Raw genomic sequence first — 24,031 nt, 5'->3', positions numbered from 1 at the left:
TTTGCCATGAAGTTCTTTTACATAGAGACCTATTACATTCAAAATATTTCGTTCACAAGATTTTGATTTAAATGCAGCTTTTTAGAAACCTGACCATTAAATAAAATAAATTTTGCTTTTATTGAAAAACAAAACATGTGTAGTTTCCCCACATGTGTTCAATAAACTTAATCTTATTAAGTAAAAGCCGTTAAGAGGGTGAGTATATGGGTGGTAAGCTATTTTCAGGAAGTGCTGGATTAAGCAATAATTTTTCAGGGCCCCTGATGTATTAATGTTCATTATAGAGTTCAAACCTCTATATTCTCTATGTTTTTCCTTAGATTTATTTGGCCAGGGTTCTCCTTCTATTTTAAAATCTCATGAGATTTTAATATGGAGAAGACATTTTAGAAAGTAGTGCATTGTGGATAAAGGCGTTATTTTGATTATGAACATTACTGGCAGTGTGTAGAAAGTTCATGCTTTAATTTTTTCTTGTTGATTCTCTTGCACTGTTTTCTAAATGTCTAACATGTATGACATGCTTTGTTGTATTATGAGTATAGATTGTTGGCAAATGACACGTTAACTTTAAATATCTCAGATTCTTCCTGAAAATGCCACTTTCCTCTATCTTTGCCTAGAACGCAGTTAAGGAATGGCTCTACGTTGCAAATGTGGCATCCTGTGCAGCATGCCTCCGCAGAGACTGATTCCTCATCCAAAACAGAATTTAACTTTGGCATACTCACATAGCAACAGCAGAAGACCAAGGAAGATCAGGCCAATGGCTGCAGGTCCCAGCCTCCATGATGAGCCTCCACCTATGCGTTCAGGGTCTTTGTGCCCGTTAGAATTTCCACAGGTGTCCCTGTTGTCACACTGACAGACTTGTAGAGTCAGGCTCTCTGGTGTCTCACACTGTCTGTCCTGACTGTCGGTAACTGTGAGCGAGATGGTGTACGTTCCAGGAGACACCTGCTGCTGGGCGTTAAGGAGGGCGGAAGTAGCTGCAGACAAACATCATACAAATCAACAGCAGGACAAGGTGTCTTTTGCCCTTCAAACTACCTATTTTTGCTAACAGAACCAGGGGTGCCTTAAACATCATGGTCACAAATAGTGAGACTGATAGTAAGGTGAGATTTGAAGGGGTTCAGTTGGGTAAAGCAGGCTGCACTTCCTCCTTGTCCTTCTTTCTGCCTCTGTTATTGTCACTCATGAAGACCCAGTCCTACCCTGATATTTCCCTTGAAAGATGATGGGAGGCAGGTATCGTGTTGACACGAAGCCCCCCTCTTCTGTGACGTAACCACTCTCCTGTATGTCTGCACCAACCCCCTGAACTCTGGTGTGTGGCCCTCAGAACATATGCCTTCCCCCTGAGTTCATGTTTTATGCCTGACTTATCAAGACTGAGTTTCTGCTTTGGCTTCCACTACGTCAGCTGTTCCTGATAGTTTGCATCCCCTGTGCCCAAACGCTGGTTGTTGTATGGGATTCTCTGAAGTGACGGCCTGTTGCCTGTCTGTCTCGTGAATATTGATCACCCTCCATTCTCCATTGCTGTGTTGTCCCTTTCTAAGTGGGCTCCAGCAGCAGCTCTTGCAAGCTGCAGAGTTGTGTCAGCTGGATCACTCTCGATCCTACCCTGCCCTTTGGTACTGTGCTCGAGCCACTCAGTCCACACTGTTGCCTTGTGCAGCCTCACCCAAGCAGGTGTGCCTAGTGCTGGCTCTCCTCTGTCTCTGATGTTTTGTGTGTGGCCTTTTTATTGGCCACGTGCCATGTGCCAGTAAACCCGTTTGGACCCAAATTCTACACGCGTAATTTGGAGCTCGAGACTTCTACCAAGATCAGTAAGGCCCTCGGAAAGAAGGCCGTGGAGAACAAGATCCCAATTGCTGATACTTGTGGCTAGGACGCGATAGAGCACATTCATGGAAGGGGGCAAGACTGGTTCAGAAAAGAGCTGGGGAAACATGAGAAGATACTTATTAAGTCCAATGGCTATTTCTACGAGACTGCTAGAAAATATAGGTAATGTAAGTTTAGCATGATAAAAGTTAGGAGAAACGGAAGGATGGATTAACTCTTTCTCACTGGCTAATGGGCTAATGGGAATTTCAGTCCATCATGCTCTCAAAATTCCTGACCAGTGACAGACTAAGTAGCACCGCCAATGAGCCTTCAACAGGCAACTCGTCTAGTGCTTCATGTCTGTTCACAATCTGCCCTGTTAGGAAAAGTTTATATATTTAGAAATTTAAACAGCTCTGCAATAAAAAGATGCCCGACTCTCTTCTTTTTATGGTGTGCTGTGGAGGTAGAAATAAAACATTAAAAGCATGAAAATGTAAAACAGACTGCACCCGAAAAACAGAAAATGATAAATGGCGCTAACATTGTATCGTATCATTCCTTTTCTCTTCTGAAGAGAGAAGAAATTCATGAGACTAGGACCACATCTTCACTGCAAATAATTTTTTCAATTATTCTGGGAAAAGACTTGCTCCCAAATGAGCTCTTTTATCCATCTGGAAATAGAAAGCAGCAGCAACTTTCATTTATGGAAGCAAGTTTCCTATTACTCACCATTGAGTGTTGTGATACTCCATACAACTGGCAATTTTAGAGGCTGCTCCTCCAGGGAAAATGTGTAGGGGCCAGTATATTTATTGTCTAGTGCTCTAGCTGAGACAACCACAGAAGGCCGTGAACTACAAATTGTTGTCTTTTCAAGGACGATTGTTGGACAGTTTTCATTAAAACTGGGTACTTCAACATATACGGTGCCTGTAGAAGTTTTACCTGTGTTTTCTGTAAGAATAACATTTTAGAGTTAAAGGAATATACAGAATAAGATGTACCCAAGAAAATCTTTTACTTTTTTTTAATGTTTATTTATTTTTGAAGAGAGAGAGAGAGACAGAGTGCAAGTGGGGAAGGGCAGAGAGAGAGGGAGACACGGAATCCGAAAGCAGGGTTCAGGCTCTGAGCCATCAGCACAGAACCTGATGTGGGACTTAAACTCATGAACCGTGAGATCATGACCTGAGCCAAAGTCGGATGCTTAACCGAGTGACCCAGGAGCCCCGAGAAAACCTTTCAAATGTCTCTTGCATGCAGCCACTTTAATATGTCTTCTCATGAGAAATTATGTTTGTTATTCTTACAAGTAAAAAGATGTCATTTAATTTCCACATCTTGTAAAAAGCAAATTTAAATTTGTCAACTTAGCTGGTGACTGTAATTAGTAGCATTGGCTATTAAGTTAACATGCTTGAAACCAAGACCTCTGAGGTGATGCATTCACTGATTACCAATAAAATCAACATAGAAACAATAGTTTTCTTCAATTTCTCCATGCCAGTGCATGGACCTGGCACTAGGTGAAAGATTTTTGCTTCTAAACCTTGATCCAAAGTATTTGAAATAAACAATGATTTATTTTTATCATCCAAGATATAGAAGTTAATTGAAGAAAAAATTTCAATGTTGACAATCTCAAATTTGCCAGTGGTGGGATTATATGAATAATTTCTGTTGTTTCCTGTGTAGCTTTTTGCTGTTTTTCCAGGTGATATGATTTTTGGTGTTTATTCTTGTTTTATTTTCCTGTGTTTGCTTATTGCCTGGGCATCAATTTCTTTATACTTGATGGAACACAAACACTCAATGAATACTATTTTTAAGACATCCGAGAAGATTTTATTGTTCAGTGATATAGTCACATGAGGTCTCTGTCAGTAGCTTCCTTTATAAGTAACTCAAAAAGGCATCTCACATTCAAGCTGAGCTTTCCTGACAGGCATTATGTATCAGTCTTTATCCATCCTCTAAACACCAGAAATTCCTGGAGGCCTAAAGATTCTGCCTCAACACAGCAAACCAGAGGGACTGAACACAGAATTCACTGGTACTACAAACTCCATTGAGAAAGTGGAATGCTCAGTTTTTTGGATTCAACTGCCTCAGATTTGAGACCCAAGGGCCCGAAGATAATTAACTGTATTTAGTGGTGAGCTAATATGTTAAGTAATCATAATCATCTATTCATAAAGAAATGCCAATTGGAGTAACATTTCTCTAAAAGTGATTGAAATATATATTTTTTAATTTTTATTTTTTAAGTAATCTCGACACCCAACGTGGGGTTCGAACTCACAATCCCAAGGTCAAGAATCACATGCTCTATGGAGCCAGATGTGAAATATTTTGAAATATTTTGAAATATTATTTTCATTTTGAAATATTTTGAAATATTATTCTTACCATCTATGGCCAGAACCTCAGCTGTGATTGTCTTGTTAACTATGAAAGTAGAATCCCGATCGATGTTTTTGACAAATTTGATTTGAGCAGTTTTTGGATCAATGAATAGCAAACCACCATCATTACGTCCCATGATGTACCTGTTTTATGATAGAAAAGATGATAGTTTTCTTTCAAGTATGGAATGTTTACCTATTTAATGAAAATGACTCATTTTATATTTAATATATTTATATTTAATTTAAGACATTGAAAGATACTTTTAGAAATGGCAGCAGAAAATCAGCATATTAGCATGGACAAGCAGTATTTCATAATCCTTAAGTATTAGCCTGGTTTTTCAGTTTTCTACACTGTGCAATAAAATAATTGTGTCCTTGCTCTTACAATAACTACTCTGCATGGTGTTCTTATATTGGGTCATGAATGTTTTGTAGGTGCTGTGTACCAAGGTCTTCTGGTGAACTTCTACTCTTTTTAAAGACTCAACTGAAAGTTTCTGCGAAATTTTTTCCCGATTTCTCTTGACAGGCTAAGACATTCTCTTAGTTTCCACTTTAACTTACGCTCATGTTATCTTTACTCATAGTGTAGTATGTTCCGTGATTTGGCTACATGTCTCTTCTTGAGTTACCCAGTTGTTTGAGTTGGCACTTTGTATCTCTGTATTCTTGGCATATAATGTTGGGGTGTTATTTTGTAGTAGCTTGTAAATGAAAACGACATCAAGGAATAATGTAAAAACAGTCTTACTTGACGTATGAGGCAGCTTTTCTGGTGTCTTCATCCATGGCTTGATATGTTCCCAGGACATAATTGACCAATTTTTTAGTACTTATGCCTTTCTGCACAGTAAATGTCTTGGAAGCCGGATGGAACATAATTCCTTCTTTCACATTCAACACTTTAACCATGACTGGGGTTGACTGGACTCGATACTGAGAGATTACTGATTGGTGAAATTCAGCTTTGTTTTTGACAGCAATACCAAGTTGCACATTTTGTAGTTGCTCATAATCTAGAGCCTGGAGTAAAAAATAGAAGGGAAGATGTATCACAGAAATACAATCTGGCAAAACCAGAAGAGGAAAAGAGAACTTTATGTTACATGCTATGAGTGGCTGTTTTTATTTCTCCATAGCAAGACAATTTCAGAAATCATTGTAATGTTGAGATAGAGAAATCATTATTTCAGAAATCATTGTAATGTTGAGATAGAGAAATCATTAAAATTTTTAACTTATAAGACTTCAGCTTCTTAACCGATGCTTACAAAACAGGGTACCTCTTTGTAGACTACTAAAACATCATTATAGCTCCTTTAGGCTCTGTGGTGCGATGGAAAGAATCCCAAATTTGTATATAGTAGCATGGTTTGATTCCTGGTTCTGTGGCCTAATAGCTGTGTGACTCATAGCAGAATATTTAATTTCTCTGATTCTCAAATTGTCACTTCTGAAAAAAACCCCAAATCTTACCTCATCAGATTGTTGTGAGGACTTCACAAATTTTGTCCCCAAATGCATTCCTAAAAATGGCAGTTATAGCCATTCAGAGAATAGCTATTGGATTCGTGTGCAATAGCGTCTTTCCTGATTTAAAAATTTCTAGGTGGCAAAGGCGGACCATCATAATAAACTTGGTTGGCCAATATGCATCTGAAAAGTAGTGGGTGGGTGGCCCACCAACTCTTTGTAGAACCATTTTCAGATGGTCTTGCATGATAACTATTTGTTTGACCGTCTTATTGATGTGGCCCAAATCAAGGACTGAGGAATCCCAGGAAAGCTTCTTCCATTCACTAATACATTTTTTTGAGTGTGATGAGATAAGGAAATGTTCATTGGGGATACATTTGTATATTACTGAAAATAATTAAGGGCAGAGTTCTGGATTTGAGTTTTAAGTCTGTAATGAGTAGTTTTGTGAGCTCAAGCATTCCCCAAGGGAGTGGAGGAGAATGTATAAACAGGTAATTATAATACAAGGGGAAAATAACAAGAGAAATTATAGAATCTATGCGCAAAAGTGAGTGAATACTTCTACTTGGGACAGTTAGGAATCCTGAGATGTTTCAAGTGAGCTGAGTGCTGAAGGATGAGGAGGATTTTTTCAGGCAGAGGTGAAGCGTTTTCAAATGCCCAGAGTTACAGAAAGTGACAGGGAGCTGGCTGCAGGTGGTGAGAGGCCTTATATATAACTCTGAGGAGGCTGAAGGTCATCTTGAAGGCCAGCAGCTGGTCATCAATCCTGGCTGCGATTAGAGTTCTCTGAGGAGTGTTTAAGACCCTCCTTTGCCTGGGCTCCCCCACAGACTAACGGAACCCATAGTTCCTACATTGCCATGGCTGAAGAAGAGTTGCAGGTGATTCAAGTGAGCACTAAGAGTTGAGGGTTGGGGCACCTGGGTGGCTCAGTTGGTTAAGCGACTGACTCTTGATTTCAGTATAGGTCATGATCTCACAGTTGTGGGGTTAAGCCCCACATTGGGCTCTGCACTGAATGCAGAGCCTGGTTGGGATTCTCTCTCTCCCTGTGTCTCTCTGCGCCTCTCTCACTCATGCACAGCATGTTCGCTCACTCTCTCTCTCAAAACAAATAAAGAAACTTAAAAAAAAAAAAAAAGAATTGAGGACCACTTTCACAGCCAATGGAGAACAAGGAACGATTTTGAAGAACAGAATGATCCAAATTGGTTTTAAGAAAAGCATGTTAGTAGACCGGTGGCAGGAGGAGGATGAAGGAGGCATAAAGGACATCAATCAGGAGGGATTATAGACATCTAGGGGTAAGGAGGCAAGGCCAGGTAGAGCACAGGCCAGCAGAAGGAAGACCAGGGCCAGACTTTAAGGACAATTTCCAGGGCAGAATTGGAGGACTGGCTGTTTGTTGTGAGGAAAGATATGGCCCAGGTTTCTAGTGTGGAAACTAGACGACACTGATACAGGAGAGAGAATACCTCATTTTAAGGGATTGCTGGGGGTTTATAATACACCCTTGCAAGTGGGGATGGCCTCAGCCCTCTCTCTGAAAAGCAGAGTAATAGGAGCTGCTTCCACAGCTTCCAGAAATCAGGCATTCCCGCAATGTTATGCCCTTGTTAAGGGCATATTATGGGTCTGACACTCTACTGGACTCAAGGAAATAAAGAAAGAAGGAAGGTCCCAGATAGTCCGGTGTCCTGTGCCAAAGAAGGTCTTCAAATAGTGGTTATTTTTTCTAGTCTATATAGTGTCCAGGCAGAAATACCCTTACCCTTACATTATTCCAGATTGGATTCTGTGTGTGGGGCAGGGGGAGTGTCTGTTATAGCTAAGCATGTTAAATGGAAGGTTTACTCAATTATTATTTTTTATCTTGCAGATTTAATTATACAGTCCCATTTCCAAAAAGTTGTTATTTTTCCCCTCTTATGACTGTAACTAATCCACTTAACACAAATTGATAAATTCACAAGCCACAATACCATGTATTCTTATCTTTTCCTAACTTTAATTGTAGAGAGTAAATGGATTAAGTCAATAAATGTGTTTTACATTCTGGTGCTTAAAGCAGGCACACCTATGAATATATGTATATTAGTGTGTGCTTACTATAGAAACTATGATAGCTTGGAAAGAAATAAATCAATATGTTTAATAAAAGCTGTCCTGAGGCACCTGGGTGACTCAGTTGGTTAAGCTTCTGACTCTTGGTTTCGGCTCAGGTCATAATCTCATGGTTTGTGAGTTCAAGCCCCATGTCGGCTCTGCACTGACAGCATGGAGCCTACTTAGGATTCTCTCTGTCTCCTCCTTCTCCTCTCTGTCTCTCTCTCTCTCTCTCTCCTCCCTTTTCCATTCTCTCTCTTTTTCTCTCTCAAAATAAATAAACTTAAAAAATACAGTAAAAAGAAAGCTGTCCTTAGGTATTGGGGCTATGTTTGTGTCTTTAAAAAATTCTATCTACTTTTATGTGTTTTCTTCGTTTTCTGTAAAGAAGAGGCTTATTATTAATAAGTGAATAAAGTTTATTTGTAGAAATGATAGAGTTTGGGCTAATATGGAATATTTTTACCACTGAAGAGAAATAGAACTTACCTTAACCACCTTCAGGATACCTTCATTGGTTCTGGGATCAGTTTGTATTTCAAACCAATTCCCTTCATTTCCAGAGGTAAAGAAATACACTGCAAGCCAGTTATCTGTGAATTCTTCATCCCAATCTGTAACTTGAAATCTAATCAACTCAGAACTTAAAGTATTTTCCTCAATCTGTACTGAATACTAAAAAGGAGAGAAGCAGAATTTTGAGTTATTGTCAGGTTTATCTAAAGAGAGTATATTTATTCTGAATAGCATATATCATTAATTCTGAAATTATGTATTGCCCCTTGCTTGTTACTAAATTCTTATATTTTACAAAAGCTTCTTTTTTAAGAAAGATGCAGACAACGTAAATAGAAGCCAGCAAGCAGGCAAATACTGAATTAGGATGGCAATATATTGTATAAATACAATGGGATGGTAGTATTGTAGTATAAAATTAAGAAAAAATCATAAATTATTCTTCAAGAGGCAAGGTGTACCTGAGATTCTCTGAACATTGGGAAATTATCATTGACATCTTTTACTTTAATACTACATTCACATTGAGTTGAAAGTCCTTCTCCGTCTTTGTCTGCACCACTCACAACAAGATGATAGCTGCTAACTTGCTAAATTTGGAGAAAAAAAAAAAACATAATTAATCTCTAGCACCAAGAATACAAATAACACCTACCTGCTTCCTATGGGGGTGAAAATATTCAAGTTCATAGTTTATTCTCGAGAAGGATCACATGAGCTGTTCATTGTCCATCATAGAGGAGGCATGTGGGGCTCTGGATGGTTGGGTAAGTTTTTATGGGGCTAAAACAGGTTTTCATTTTTGTGAGCTTCTTAGGGCAAGAAAGTACACAGTTGGAGCAAGATTGGGCATTGAAGATGGTGGGATGCTTATTTGAGGGAAGTTCGCTTATAGAGCTTTCCTATTGGTCTATTCAGACAATCATTTGCATAAAAGTAATAGAAAGTCTGACAGGGTATTGTGTGGTGATAAAGATGGTGGTGGTGGTGATGGTAGTTATGGTGGTATGACGATGGGGAAGAGAAGAAGGGGATTCCTTAGTGTTCTGGAAGCAGGGGCAAAATTAAAACTATTCAGTAGTAAAAGTGTAACATCAGAGAAAGCTTTATACCAGAAAGAAATTTCTTCCTTCATCTGAGAAATTTCATTTTCCTGCACCATTTAAGGAATAAGTCACAGTTGAGTTTTTGTCCCTGGATGCTTTGATGCCTTCTTTTACTCTCCACTTTACCTCTCACTGGGATGCTGATACTTGTTTATTTAGGGTACAATTGATTCTACAGGTCTTAGGAACACATCTCACCCCGCTAGAATCACACTGGAATGCAAACAGTTTCCCTAGATTGCCTAGTTGAGTATGGAGAACTTCTTTTTCTTTCTCCTTAGGTAAAATGGGGTCACCTCTCTTTCTTACAATCAAATCCTTTATTATTGAATAATCCCAAGTGCCTTGCTTTACCTCTCGATCAAGAGAATTGGTTAAAGTACGGACTTCGCCAGTGTGTCTGCTTAGGAGGAACATGGGTGTGCCTGCAGGTTCCTGAGAGACAATTTTGAAGGCAATTTTAGAGTTCAGGTGGTTTGGCTCATCTGCATCTGTGGCATTTAGTATCATCACCAGCGAGTCTAGGAATACAGAAGTAGTTCACTGAAGAATATTTAAAAACTGACATTCTGTTCACATTAAATATTCAACACCATTTCAAATTGACCTTTGTTTTTAAAAATCTTGTCTATCGATATACTCAAAAACGAATTACATGTCTTTTTCAAGATCTCTTACTGTCTCAATCAGGTAGAACTGTACTGCCTTCTGTAAAAATCCTCTCATTGGCCTTACGCCTTGGCTGTATTGGAGTTGAGACTATTTTCTGTCTTTATTTCTTCCCTTCATGGATGGCATTATCATTCTTTCCTTTTTGCAAATTATCCAAGTAATTGTGTGTCTCTGTCCTTTATAATCTAAAAAAGTCCAGGTGATGCAGCCAGGCTACCTAAAACCACCCTTTTAGCTTTATGACTACTGCCAAGTACTCATGTGACTTAAATATATAGAATAAGATACTATTGACTTGATAACAGGACTACAACCTAGAAATACAATGGCAGTGGATAAAGTACAAAATATTACAAAGGAAGACCCAGGTTATTTTGATGAATTTTTCTGCACAACTACTGGTGAAACTAAGACAATAAATTAGCTTCTAAAAGTGATATACTATAGTGATCCTTGTTTTTTAAAATAAAAAAGATTATAAGTGGTATGTATTATAAAAGACTTACTTGAAGCACTGTTTTCTTCAATTTCACCCATGAATGTACTTTGTGAAAATACTGGAGGATTGTCATTGACATCTAAAATTTTAACTGTTAATATAAGTGGTTTCTCTACGTCTTGTCCTAGGGCATTCAGAGCGTGACAGGTGATCTAGAAAAAGGAGGGAAAAGTGACTCATTACTCTACAAACTCAGTTTGCATACTATTAAAACTTGTAGAAATAAGACCTCTACTGGCATGTACAGACCTATTTTGCAAAGAAGAAAAATATTTCCCCAACAAGTAGACAAAGTAAGAAAAGGTGGCCACCTTGGGCAGGCCAGTTAGGCAAGCTGCCCCTTCTTCCACTCTGGTCCTGTCCTATGGCAAGGTGAACTACTTTGCAGGATGCATGTTGGATTTCAGTGCCTACTCATGCACCCTCCTGGCATATTCCTTCAGGGGCACAACCATAAATGGAGGCTCTTCATAGAGGGCCTAACATTGTTATTTGTTGGTGAATTGATTCATGTGCTGATCTCTCTTCTAAATTAACCAGTAGAAGAGTATTACATTCTAAAGCCACCAGGCACAAATGTGAGGGTGCCTAATATTGAGGACACAAACTTACCTGGAAGCTTGGAGTTTCCTCGCGATCAACTATGGCCGTTATGTTAATTTCTCCAGTGTTTTTGTCAACAACAAAGATTCCAAAAGGGGGTTGATCAATTCCCATTCCAGAAATTCGGTAGGTTATTTTCTGGGTTGCTTGGAAATCTGAAGTAATCTGTAGCCCAAAATACCCAAAAATGTTAATGTGATCATTCACCAGAACTTTGCCTTCCCCTTTTCTCCACCATCATAGTCTAAAGTCATCTGTTTATTTTATTCACTCTTTCTGACACTGCGATGGTTACTTTTTGCCTTGATAAATACTGGAAATGTGAAATAATTCAAATTGTTGCTTCTGTTGACCAGCACGGACCAATATACGTTAATCATTTTGGCTTTACAATGTTTGTTCAGGTTGTGGCCACCACGGTGATGTTAAAAGGCTGGAAGTCATGGATACTTAATATTGACAAGACTACTTCTGAATGTTCCCTTTCTTAACAGATAATATTAAAACAAAGACATTTATTTTAGTTTAAATAGGAGGAGCTGGATAGAAAAAGAGGAAAGGGATTATACAGTGTTAAAAATAGGTATTAAATTGCTTACTATTATTATTTTATTTTTTATTATAATTTTTAATCTTTTTAAAATTGAAAGTTTCAAATATATAATGAACCTGATATTTCTCATCACCCAGTTTTGGTAATTATGAATACATGGACTCCCAAGAATTTTTCTCATTGTCTTATCCATATATTCTTTTGCCATTTGCTACAGTCCAGATCTAAATAAGGCTTATTCACTGAAATTGGTCCACATGTTTCTTAGTTATTTTTAATTACCCTAGAAGCCATAGTTCCTTCAACTTTCTCTATATTATTGTTATTGTATTTTTTGGGGCTGAAGCTATCAGGTTATTTTTTCTGTAGACTCCCCAATCTAGCATTTTGATAAATGCAGTTGCCATCTCATTTTAATTTATATCTATTACATGTATTCTAAAAACTCACTTCGTCCCCCTGCTGATATGACTTACTTTGGCAATTGGGTTTCTTTTCGAGTTGTCTTCTCTTTCTCTGCAGGGTTTGGCAAATTTCACCCATTCACGTTTATATCTCCTTTTGCCTTGTAACGCAGTCTCATCTTCTCCATGTTGACCTTTTGTCTTACATGAAAAGGCATCCCATTTTATTATGCGCATTGTTGGAAAGTTTTGCTTTGAGTATTAATTATTAACACCTAAGTTGAGGAGTCCCCTATGTTTCATGGTATCTTGGACTGTCAAATGTCTAATTTGCTTGACCTCACATTTTGTCAAGCAAAGAAGAAACATTTAATAACTAAAACAATTACAGAACCATATGATTTTTAATATTAACATTTAATCATTTTTTATCTTTCCTTTAAATATTCCATAATATCTCACTGCTCTGGGCACCTAGGACTTGTTTAATAAAACTCTGTTGGTTTGTTTAAAATAAGAAAGCATGCATGAGATAAAAGTACAATAATGACATTTGTACCTTGTTGGTATTTAAAATTGGGTTAGTTTCAATTTTATTTTCACAATTAAATTATTTAACAGTTTTAAAAAGTAAATAAATACTTATTTTTCTCAAGTACAATTTTCATTTTTTAAACTAAACTATTATTTTATTTTAACTACAAAAAACTTTTTCATACTTTACCTCTATTCGCAATTCTCCGTGAACCAATAGGAGCACCTGTAGACATTTAAATAAAGTCAAATTAAATGTGAATTCTTCAAATAAGTAATTGCATAAGATAATCTTATTCATGTTGTGATTTGTTTTTGTTTCAAAAGAAGTAGATTTGGAGAAGCAGTATTCAAAGGGTAAAGTGCTCCCAGGAAAAAGAAAATACTCGAGATAGAAACGAGTTCTTCCAGTTTTTTAATCTGACTACACAATTTTAAGGAAATACAGAAGAACCTATGGAACTGTGCAGAACTCTGACAAACAGCCAGTTGTAGCAACCTGACATTGCTTACCTGGCTGTTCTGTACTTTCCAGGAACTGGGGGAGATACTGCTTTGGCAAACAGTGGCAAGCATCATTGTGATAAACTATTAGCTGGCTGCACTTACAGGGTAAGGTATTTTCTCAGTTGTACATGGGTGGAGAGGATGGGCTAGAACTAGTAAAGTTTAGAGAGTGGATGGGGATACAAAAGACGGGGATATACTTTGTAAAAGATGGGGATACACTATTCCCATCACAAGGACTCTTTACTGTGGGACACAGATCTGCTTATCTCTGCCCTGTTACTTCAACTTAAATGTTGAACTTAATTTTTGTACTGATATGAAAAAATCAGATGAGGATAGAATGACGTCAGGCAGGCTAGGGTCTTTACATTTTCAAGAACGTATGAAAACCTCATTTGTGTTTTGTTCTATCTTATTTTCTACCCGGAATGCATTTTTAAAAAATGTGAGTATAGTTGATGTGCAATGTTATATTAGTTTCAGGTGTGCGACTTAGCGATTTGACAAGTTTATACATTATGCTGTGTTCACCACAAGTGTAGCTACCACCTGTACTGTTACATTGCTTTTACAACATCACTGACTATTCCTTATGCTGTGCCTTTTATTCCTGTGACTTATTCATTCCATACCTGGAAGCCTGTATCTCCCACTTCCCTTCATTCATTTTGCTCAACCCCGACCATTCTCCTCTCTGGCAATTATCAGTTTGTTCTCTGTATTGACAGCTCCGATTCTGCTTTTTGTTTGTTTATTCCTTTCTCTTTTTGATTCTGCTTATGAGTGGAATCATATGGTATTGGGCTTTCTCAGTCTGACTTGTTTCACTTAGCATAATACTCTCTAGGTCCATCCATGTTGTCTCAGATGACATGATCTCGTGTTTTTATGGCTGCATGGTATTCCACTACATCTTCCTTCTCCATTCGTCTATTGATGGACACTTAGGTTGCTTCCATATTACGGCTGTTACAAATGATGCTGAAATAAACATAGGGATGCATATATCTTTGTGACTTAGTGTTTTTGTTTTCTTTTGGTAAATACCTAATAGTGGAGTTATTGGATCACATGATAATTCTATTTTTAATTTTTTGAGGAACCTCCATACTGTTTTCCATAGAGGCTGTACCAATTTCAATTCCCAACAATAGTGTACAAAGGTTTTGTTCCCCACATCCTTGCCAAAACTTTTTATTTCTTGTCATTTTAATTTTAACTATTCTCACTGGTGTAAAGTGACATCTCCCCTTTACCCACTTTAATATTACTAATCCTTTAAGATCAATTCAAGTTCCAACAATCTCCATGAAACCGTCCTTACTGATGTCTTGTTTCTGAGTTTTTTCAACACATATTTTGTACCATGCAGTTTAATCCATAAGGATTTGCCATGATTTACTATTTCTTATTGTTTTGGGTGCATTATGATGTTGAGCCAAGAGAATTGTAAACTTTCCAATGCTCCTATGTTTATTTTTTTCTCACAATTGTTATAATACCTTTCCCTCAGCAGATATTTAACAAGTATTTGCTGACCCGCTGATTATCTTATGTGAGAAGAATCTGGTAGGGAAAATATTGTGAAAAATAAGTAAGAAGAAAAAGAATTAGAGTAATATTAGTAGTTAAGGTTTATTATGGATTTTGTGTCAGTTGCTATTTATAGATCTTTATTATCTCACTTAATTCTTAGAGTAGCCATCTGATGGAGACACTATTCTTATAGTCTATCTTATGGATGAAGAAATGGAGACAGGAGACAATGAGTACTCACCTCCCCCAACAGCCCTGGCAGAGTCAGGATGTGAGCCTCTGCAGCAGCCTGACACTGAAGTGTGTAGATCATCACTACACTAGATTTTAACCAAACTTGGCATAAATAAATAGAAAAACTGGTGGTGGAAAGAAAGTTATAGGATAGTCAATTTAGATTTCTTCTTGGTAGAGGCTGAGGTTACTCCTGAAACAATGTAGATTTATTGTATTGTTGATTTTGGAAAGTTATAATAAAGAGGCAGGTTGAACTCTGAACCAAAGAAGTAACCATATCAGACATAAGATGCCAGGACCCTTCCATTCTAAAAATTTCACTGAAATCCTTATTTGAAAGGGTATGCAAGTTGTTGTGAAAAGGGACTATTACATATGGCTATAATAGGCCTCAAAATGATTTTACAGTTTTGCTTCTTTTTCTGAAACACTATCATGAGTTACTTGGGAGAGGGGACCCAATTACTGTCGTAATTGCCCTAATTTCTCAGCTCATTAAGACGACTCAGCCACATGTGAGGGGAGGGTTGGGCCAGGCACACTTCCCTTTACAGGAAAACTGGAAAGAGTCATCCAGAAAATATGAATCATGTTTGCACTAGCCTCATAGAGAATGATTCTTCTAATAGACATTAAGGCATAATTTCTGTTTTCCTGGGAAGCAAAGGAAGTACAAACTAAAAACAATGGAGAATGAACATTGAAGACAGTTGTTTCTTATTTGTTCGATCTTTTCACTGAATCAGAGCCTTTAGAAGTTATTTACTCAAACCTTCACTCTTTCTCATTCTCTTATTGAAAGTCAGACCACCAAGAATGTTCTCTAATTTTAGGGAATTTTGTGAAATCTGATAGTATTTGTGCTTTTAGGAATATGAGGTAGTTAGTAAAAACCACTTCTGAATATTGTAATGTTTCTTAAATATTTAGAAATATAATCATAGCCTTATATTACTTAGAATAGTGCTTTATTTTAGATAATTAATATGCATATTAGTTACTTAGTTGTTTTAGTTACTTCAATATAACTATTTTGAGTATTTAATAAATATTTCAGTAGTTTTCTGACAATATAAATCAACTAAGCTGTCTTTTCTGGTGGCTTTGATTGGAAAGACAAATGTGGAGAAAGCACTACTTACCTTGAGAATTCCTATACTTTTTTTTTTCCTTCCTCTGGTTTCCTGGTTATTTTGATGATTGTATTTTATTTTATTTTATTCTTTTTTATTTTATTCTTTTATTTTGAGAGAGAGAAAGACTGTGTACATGATTGTGTGCGAGTGGGGAAGGGGCAGAGCGAGAGGGAGGTTCTGGCTCTACCCCACAATGGTGAGATCCTGACCTGGGCAGAAATCAAGAGTCGGACACTTAACTGACTGAGCCACCCAGGCACCCTGATAATTTTAGTTATATGATTTTTAAAGCATTAATATGGCCTAAATACTTTGGTATAGATAAAAACTAGAAATATTTTGCTGAAAGAAGATCAAATTATTAAATTAATAAAATAACATATGGAATAAAGTAATTTAATATCCATATACCCTATTTGTTAATTAAATGTATATAATTAAATCATTAAGGTTCCTATTGAATATAATAGGTACACAATAAATATGTTTTGAGAATATGGGTGACTAGTTTTTAAAAAGGCATTTATAATAACAACTGTTATTTACTGAGTGGCCAAGAATTTGTTTAGAGTTACGTCAAACTTTAGTGTGGGGAGGGATAGACTGTTAGACTGCGCATTGGATCCAGGGAGTTAGTGCTAGCTGACCTCGGGTAGCTCTCTCTCACCTCTAGAATGGGATAAGAGTGGATCACATCCACTCCCTTCTGGGAAATTTGTAAAGTGAATTAAGTGATTCAAAGAAATTATTGTAAGTTTTAGACATGAATTTTTACATTTATTAATTATGTTTGGAAAACAATATATAGGCTGATGATACTATTCTTGTAATTGGTTAGATAAAATATACAATGATTATTAATGAGTTTAATCATAGAGGTCATTCAATACATGTTTGATTAATAAATTTCCTATAAATAAAAAATGAGTGATTTATCTTTTACGATATCTCATAGCATATATATGGGTATGTAGCCTCTCTATATACATATACATATATATGTGTGTGTGTGTGTGTGTGTGTGTGTGTGTGTCTGTATATATATAGATATATACAGACACACACTGTTTAAAATTAAAATTTAAAACTCCCAAAACATTCTAATAAACTTGGTATGTATCAGGACAAATTTCTTAACTGAACAAAAATGGTATATATTTAATATTTAGAAATTACTATTTAATTTTGAACAATTCAATTTTCAATAACTGATTAAAAGAGTAAACTCAATTAATTTAAAAAGTTAAGCTGTGTGTCATGATAGAAATGCTAAGAAAAACATATACTAGATATTCTCAACAAATTGGATATTCTCAAATGCTTAATTTAAATACAGTTAAGTGTAGTAATATGAAATTGGACACCAGATCTTGAATCCCTGAATTAAAATCCTAGTCTCACCATTTACCAGTTGTATAACTTGGGAATATTACTCAATCTTTCAATTTCCTCATCTGTAAAATAGGGATAATAATTCTAGTTACCTTATAGGTTTGTTGTGAAGATTAAATGAATAGGTTGAAAGCACATAGATGAGTGCTAGCCCACAGGAAGTGCTTAAGAAGTGTTAATCACTTCAGTCACCAAACTTCAAAAAAAAAAAAGGTGTAAAGGATCCACTTTAGTATGAAGTGACCTTATATTATTCACATCAGGTCACATAAAAACTTTCTTGAGCATCAGAAAGAGTCAAGAACCAGTGTTCCACTGTACAATTGTGTAAATTGCTCCTTGCACAACTTCAGGGGGTACTGTTCACATTGTAGTTTACCTCCTGGAGTTGTGCAGTGTATAGCCTAGCCAACTGTGCAGAGGCCACGTAAGAAAAATGTGCATATTAGATGGATTCAATTATTCACAGTATAATTACAGATAGTAACCAATTGCCCATATAATTTTCTTATGATGAACTTCTCAAAACAAGCCCTTACCTTAGGCTATCAGATTGCCTCTCAACTGGAAAGGAAGAGCCAAAGGCTAGCAGATTTATGGGAAACCACATGGGGCATTAAGTGTTCTAGCTCCAAATGAAAACCAGTTTCAGGTATTAAGTAAGTGGGAGTGGTAATTGGTAGATGTAATTACATCTTTCCTGACATTTGCCCAAGTCAGGCAAGACTGGCCAGAATTGCTTGGCAAGGTTATTCTGATTTTAGAATCTTAACTTTTGGAGAGGTTCAGGAGGAAATTTATTTTCATATATTTATTAGCACTGGAAACTAGATTGTTTCATCAATCAAGAGAAGGAAATATACCTCAAAGATTTTCCTCCTGCTAAAAACTTGGGTCGTTTACATTTTTCATGGGCTAGAACAAATAATCCTAAAATTTCTGTGGAAACACAAAAGCCCCCAAATAGCCAAAGTGATCTCGAGAAAAAAGAACAAAGCTAGAGGATCACACTCCCTGATTTAAAACTGTACTACAAAACTATAGTAATTAAAACAGTATGGTACTGGCATAAAAACAGATGCACAGATCAATCAAATGGAATAGAGCCCAGAAATAAACCCACACATATATGGTTCATTAATCTGTAATGAAGGAGGCAAAAATATATGATGTGGAAAAAAATAGTCTCTTTCATAAATGGTGTGGGGAAAATTGGACAGCTACCTGCAAAAGAATGAAACTGGACCATCAACTTATACCATATGCAAAAATAAATTCAAATGGATTAAAGACTTGAATGTAAGAACTGAAACCACAAAACTCCTGGAAGAAAACATAGGCAGCGGGCTCTTTGATTTTGGTCTTAGCAATATTGTTTTGGAACAGTCTCCTCAGGCAAGGGCAACAAAAACAAGTGGGACTACATGAAACGAAAAAGCTTTTGCACAGTGAAGGAAACCAATGAAATGAAAAGTCAGCTTACTGAATGGAAGAAGATATTTGCAAATCATGTATATGATAAGTTAATATCCAAAACTCACACACAAAAAACCTCTACAACTCACACAACTTAAGTATTTAAAAAACTCAATTAAGAAACAGGCAGAACATTTGAGTAGATTTTTTTTTTCCAGAGAAGACTCTAGAGAGCCAACAGGCATGAAAAGATTCTCAGCCTCACTAGTCATCAGGGAAATGCATGCGATATTATATCACACCTCACACACATCAGATTGGCTATAATCAAAAAGACAAAAAATGACAAGTTTGCAAGGATATGGGGAAAAGGAAACCCTCATGTTTGTGGGAATGTAAATTGGTATGGCCACTGTGGAAGACAGTATGGACAGTTCTCACAAAGTTAAAAATAGAACTACTGTATGATCCAGTGATTCCATTTCTGGATATTTATCTAAATAAAATGAAAAAATCGGCTTGAAGAGATATGTGAACCCTTATATCCATCATAGCATTATTTACAATGGCCAAGATATAGAATCAACCTGAGTGTCCACCAATAGATGAATGGATAAAGAAGATGTGGGATAGATGATAGATGGATAGATATAATGGAATATTACTCAGCCGTAAAAAGGAATGAAATCTTGCTATTTGCAACAACACAGATGGACCTAGAAGGCATTATGTTAAGAGAAATAAGTCAGGCAGACAAATGCTATGCAATTTCACTAATATGTGGAATCTAAGCAGCAAAACAAATGAACAAACAAAATAAAAAAGAAACAGACTTATAGATACAGAAAACAAACTGCTGGTTACCAGAGGGAGGACTGGTTGGAGAATGAGTGAAATAGGTGAAGGATATTAAGAGGTACAGACTTCCAGTTATAAAATGAGTAAGTCATGGGAATGTAATGTACAACATAAGGAATATAATCAATGATACTGTAACAACTTTGTATGGTACCTAGACTCATCATGGGGATCATTTTGTAATGCACAAAATTACTGAATCATATGGGGTACACCTGAAGCTAATAGGATGTTGTGTGTCAATTAAACTTCAATAAAACATTTGGGCCATTTACTTACAATTCTTTTTCTAAAATTTTGCTTTTTGTTTGTTCTAGAGAAGAAGGTGGTTGAAGATAGTTCTGCTATATTTAGAACACATTTTAATGCAGAACTTGATAAACTACTTTCTTTTTTTTCCAGAGCTAATACTACTAACTTCTTTAAAACTTTGTGCTTTAAAAATCTTTGGATTCCAAACACAGCTATTAATTTTGTAGTGAGTAAATTTTTATGTAATATAGTAGCATGAAATTAAACATCTTATTGTCCAGATGCTAATAGAAGTGTTATATGACAAACTGTGATGCAGATTTTGTGGACAGTGGTCTCCTTTGAAGACAGACATTATTTTTAAAAGGTTAAATCTCTGAAGATAAGTGTTTTTCAGTCACAGACTTTCCCCCAAAATGTTTATTTTGTATTGTGTGAAATGGATCCAATATGCACAGGAAACTGATAACTATTACATTTTTCTTTGACTACGGGCAGGCGTTCTCCATGCTTTTGCCTCTCAAGTAATTAATCTAGAAGACTGAACAGTTGAAATTTTGAGTAATGCTCCCAGTTTGAAAATGCTGTTTTCTCCTACCCACTATTATACAAATTTAGGATATAGTTTGATAGGATCTTTCACTCAACAAAGGACTGTTTCTTGACTGATTAAAACTGGTGGTGGTGGTTACGTAAAATAGTAAGGTAGAATTTTAACAAGTTATCAAAAATCACCTGTATTATTAATGTAAACATTACAAGTGATCCGAGTCCTACAAAGCACTTTATATTTTCCAGAGCACTTGTTTGCAAATGTTTCTTTCTGCTTTATTCTTACTGTGGCAGGGGGCTGTGATTATCGTCATTTGACAGTTGAGGAAACAAGGCCTGGAGTGAGTCAGTTGTACAGGTGTAGACTGAAGTCTGTGACTTTGCTGTCGTATCTCACTTCTCTAGCCAACCCTTATATGGTCATAGGGTGGTGGAATTAATTCAACACCTCCAAATATGTCTTCCAGCTTTCAGACCTCACCCTTCAACAACAAAAGATGCACATTCCCACTCCATAATGCTTTTAAAAACACTGGATTTTTTTCCCTCTCACCACACTATTTCGAAACTTGGGGTGGCTCCCCAGTTCTAAAAGGACTCTATTAGTTTTCACAGAGCGAGCTTTTCAGTCTGACCCTCATCTACCTTTCCAACTCATGCCCAACACAAACGGTCATTCTAGCCAAACCAGTGTGTCCATTGCCTCTGGGTAAATGCCGTAATCACTCTTTCCTTTGCTCATGCTAGTCTGACAACTGAAGAAATCCCCCTTGACCTATCTATACTAATCAAAAAACAGCCAAATCTCACCTAGTCTATGGAGCCTTGATTGCTGACCTCACTTTTGACCGATACTGAATTCCACTAACAGCATTAATAATAGATAAGCGCTGTCCAATAGAAATGTAATAAGAACCACAAATGTGAGCCAAATATATAATTTTAAATGTTCTAATACTAATATATTTAAAAAGCCAGAAAGGTGAAATTAATTTTAACAACATATCTTTTATCCAATAATCCAAAATACTATCATTTGAATAGTAACATAAAAATTGACATTTTACATTCTTTTTTTTTTATACGGAGTCTTCAAAATATGGTGTATATTCTCAATTCAGACCAACCACATTTTAAGTGGTTAATAGCCACAGATGGGCTGTGGCTGCCATATTGGACAGAGCAGGTCTATGAAGTTATAATGTTGTTATTTTTAATTAATTATTTATTTTATTTTAGAGAGGGAGAGAGAGAGCTCACCCGAGTGGAGGAGAGGGGCAGAGGGAGAGAGAGAGAGAATCCCAAGCAGACTCTACCCCCAGAGTGGAGCCTGACATGGGGCGCGATCCCACAATCCTGGGATCGTGACCCAAGCTGAAATCAAAATTTGGATGCTCAGCTGAGTGAGCCATCCAGGAGCCCCTACATTGTTGTTTAAATAGCTTGTGTGTGTGTGTGTGTGTGTGTGTGTGTGTGTGTGTATGAAATTTTTTGGAGGGGAAGAAAATGTCTTACATTTCATAGTTTCCTTATGACTAGCATTATAGAGGCACTGTGGGAGGTTATAGTTTAGAGAGGCTTCATTAATTTTTCATTTATCCATTTTTCAAACAATTGTGTGTCCACTGTAAGAGAGACATTATATAGTGGGCGTTCGGGACAGAAAGATGAATGAAATAGCCCTTAGTATAAGGATCTTATTGGTCACTCTAGAATCAGAGGGATACTTGAGAATGGTCTATGTCAAAACAGGGAAAAGAGCTTGCTTAAGCTTTTGCTGCTCTAGTTCTGTGTCCTTATGACACCTTTTGACACCCCCTGCCGCCTTTCCCATAGCTTTCTGAGTTGGTCATTGGTGTAGACATGTGCATTTTCAGGCCACTTGCAGTTTAGTCCAGAAATGACCATCTGGAAAGGTGGGAAAGTCATACAATTGTCTCATTACTCTTTACAACATTCTTGGGTCAAATAAACTCATTAGATAACCAAAACAATTAGTTACACTGTTATAATAAAAATAGACCCTAACAGAAGGAAAGATACCTATTTTCCAATTGGGCATTGTGAGAGGGAAGGCTTGGAAACTCTGGTTCACAGGGCAGCCAATTCTAATTTTAGACCCCTCTAATTTTTAGAAAGTTCTTTCTTGAGCTCTATCTTCCTATAACTTCTTGAAGTCCAATTATCACCTCAATTTTTTAGATGAGGAGATGAGGGAAACTTATGCCCAGGCCAACTTGGTTTATTGTGAAGTGGGGAATTTGTATGAGGAATTTTAAAATAGTCATTTATGGTGTATGTCACTATTTTGGTATCCTAATGTAACTGAAACAATTGGAGCTTTTTTTTTCTTCTTCAGAGAAACAACATAGTTAAGGAACAAACTAGTCTGTAATATCCAGGCTAGTGCTTTGCTCTTCAGATTCCACTTCTCTTTTAGATAACATTATATAAATCTTTCTCAACCAACAAAAGTATTGTTCTCCTGAAAAAAAAAAAAAGGCTTATAAAATGCTGTATGTTTTTGTCGCCCAAAGTTGGCATATTTTTTGCATATAATGGCTAAACATAAACATTGTTTTCTTAATAACTCTTTCAACTTCTCTAGAGTCAAGCATTGCTTTGATTTTAATTCAACGGTCTGACTGTTTTAAAAACAAGTCAGGTATCAAGACCAGACATGTACCGTTCTTAGCCATATGCTTAAGAGATATGTAACCTTGGAAAACAGACCTGGTTCTCTTTCAAGTGTTTTAGTTTGTGTATTAGAAAGAGGAATAAAAGCATTACTTTGAAGAAAGTGAAAGTGTGGTAGAAAATAGATCTGAGATCCAGATTAATGAACTCATTAACTAAAGAAATGCTAAATGTCGACTTTCACATTCTATTTCTCTCTGGTTTATTTTCTATATAAAATACAACATCAAAATCCCACAAGAGGAGGAAATTGGTAATCTTTACGATTTCATTCTAAAGTGTTTATTTTTACTGCACTCTTTTTAGAATTTATAATAGGGATTCGGCAATCAAATACTGTATTATCAAACAAGGAAGGAAACGGAAAGTGGCAATTATTTTGGGAAAAAAAAAAAAAAAGGACTTACCATTAACATGGCCAGAGCCCTTGATGTTCTGAAAAGGAGCCAAGTCATTGTCTCTGATTTCCCTGGTGGACAAATCCAAGGGAGCTGCTGCTTCAGTCCTTCCGACTGTCCGCATAGGATGTCTAAGAAAAGCTCTTTGGTCGCTTCTCTACTTTCTGGAATCTACAGCCGGCCTGTTATGCGGCTCCTCCCCACCCTAAACCAAGGATTGGTCTCACCAGAAATGCTTGCATCACTTTTGCTCCCAGGTAAAAACTTAGACACACCTCAGTTCCCAAAGCAATGAAATCCTTTGTTGGAAGCT

At 36.7% G+C, this 24,031-nt stretch overlaps 1 protein-coding gene across 1 annotated transcript in view; it reads right to left on the bottom strand.

Moving 5' to 3' along the window:
- The window catches only part of DSG3 (desmoglein 3), a 31,190-nt gene extending 7,361 nt beyond the window's left edge, over positions 1–23,829 (bottom strand). Inside the window, 12 exon segments of the mRNA XM_042910509.1 lie at positions 735–992; positions 2,578–2,802; positions 4,258–4,397; positions 5,011–5,282; positions 8,337–8,522; positions 8,825–8,953; positions 9,824–9,990; positions 10,648–10,792; positions 11,253–11,408; positions 12,273–12,401; positions 12,925–12,960; positions 23,728–23,829. Coding sequence (XP_042766443.1) covers positions 735–992; positions 2,578–2,802; positions 4,258–4,397; positions 5,011–5,282; positions 8,337–8,522; positions 8,825–8,953; positions 9,824–9,990; positions 10,648–10,792; positions 11,253–11,408; positions 12,273–12,401; positions 12,925–12,960; positions 23,728–23,775 — 1,891 coding nt within the window. The 5' untranslated portion in view covers positions 23,776–23,829.
- Positions 23,830–24,031: the final 202 nt, after the last annotated feature.

The sequence above is a fragment of the Panthera leo genome, chromosome D3, assembly GCF_018350215.1.
Source record: "Panthera leo isolate Ple1 chromosome D3, P.leo_Ple1_pat1.1, whole genome shotgun sequence".
NCBI lineage: Eukaryota > Metazoa > Chordata > Mammalia > Carnivora > Felidae > Panthera > Panthera leo.
Note: the sequence above shows the minus strand (reverse complement) of the source record. Positions and strands in the feature narration are given on the sequence as shown.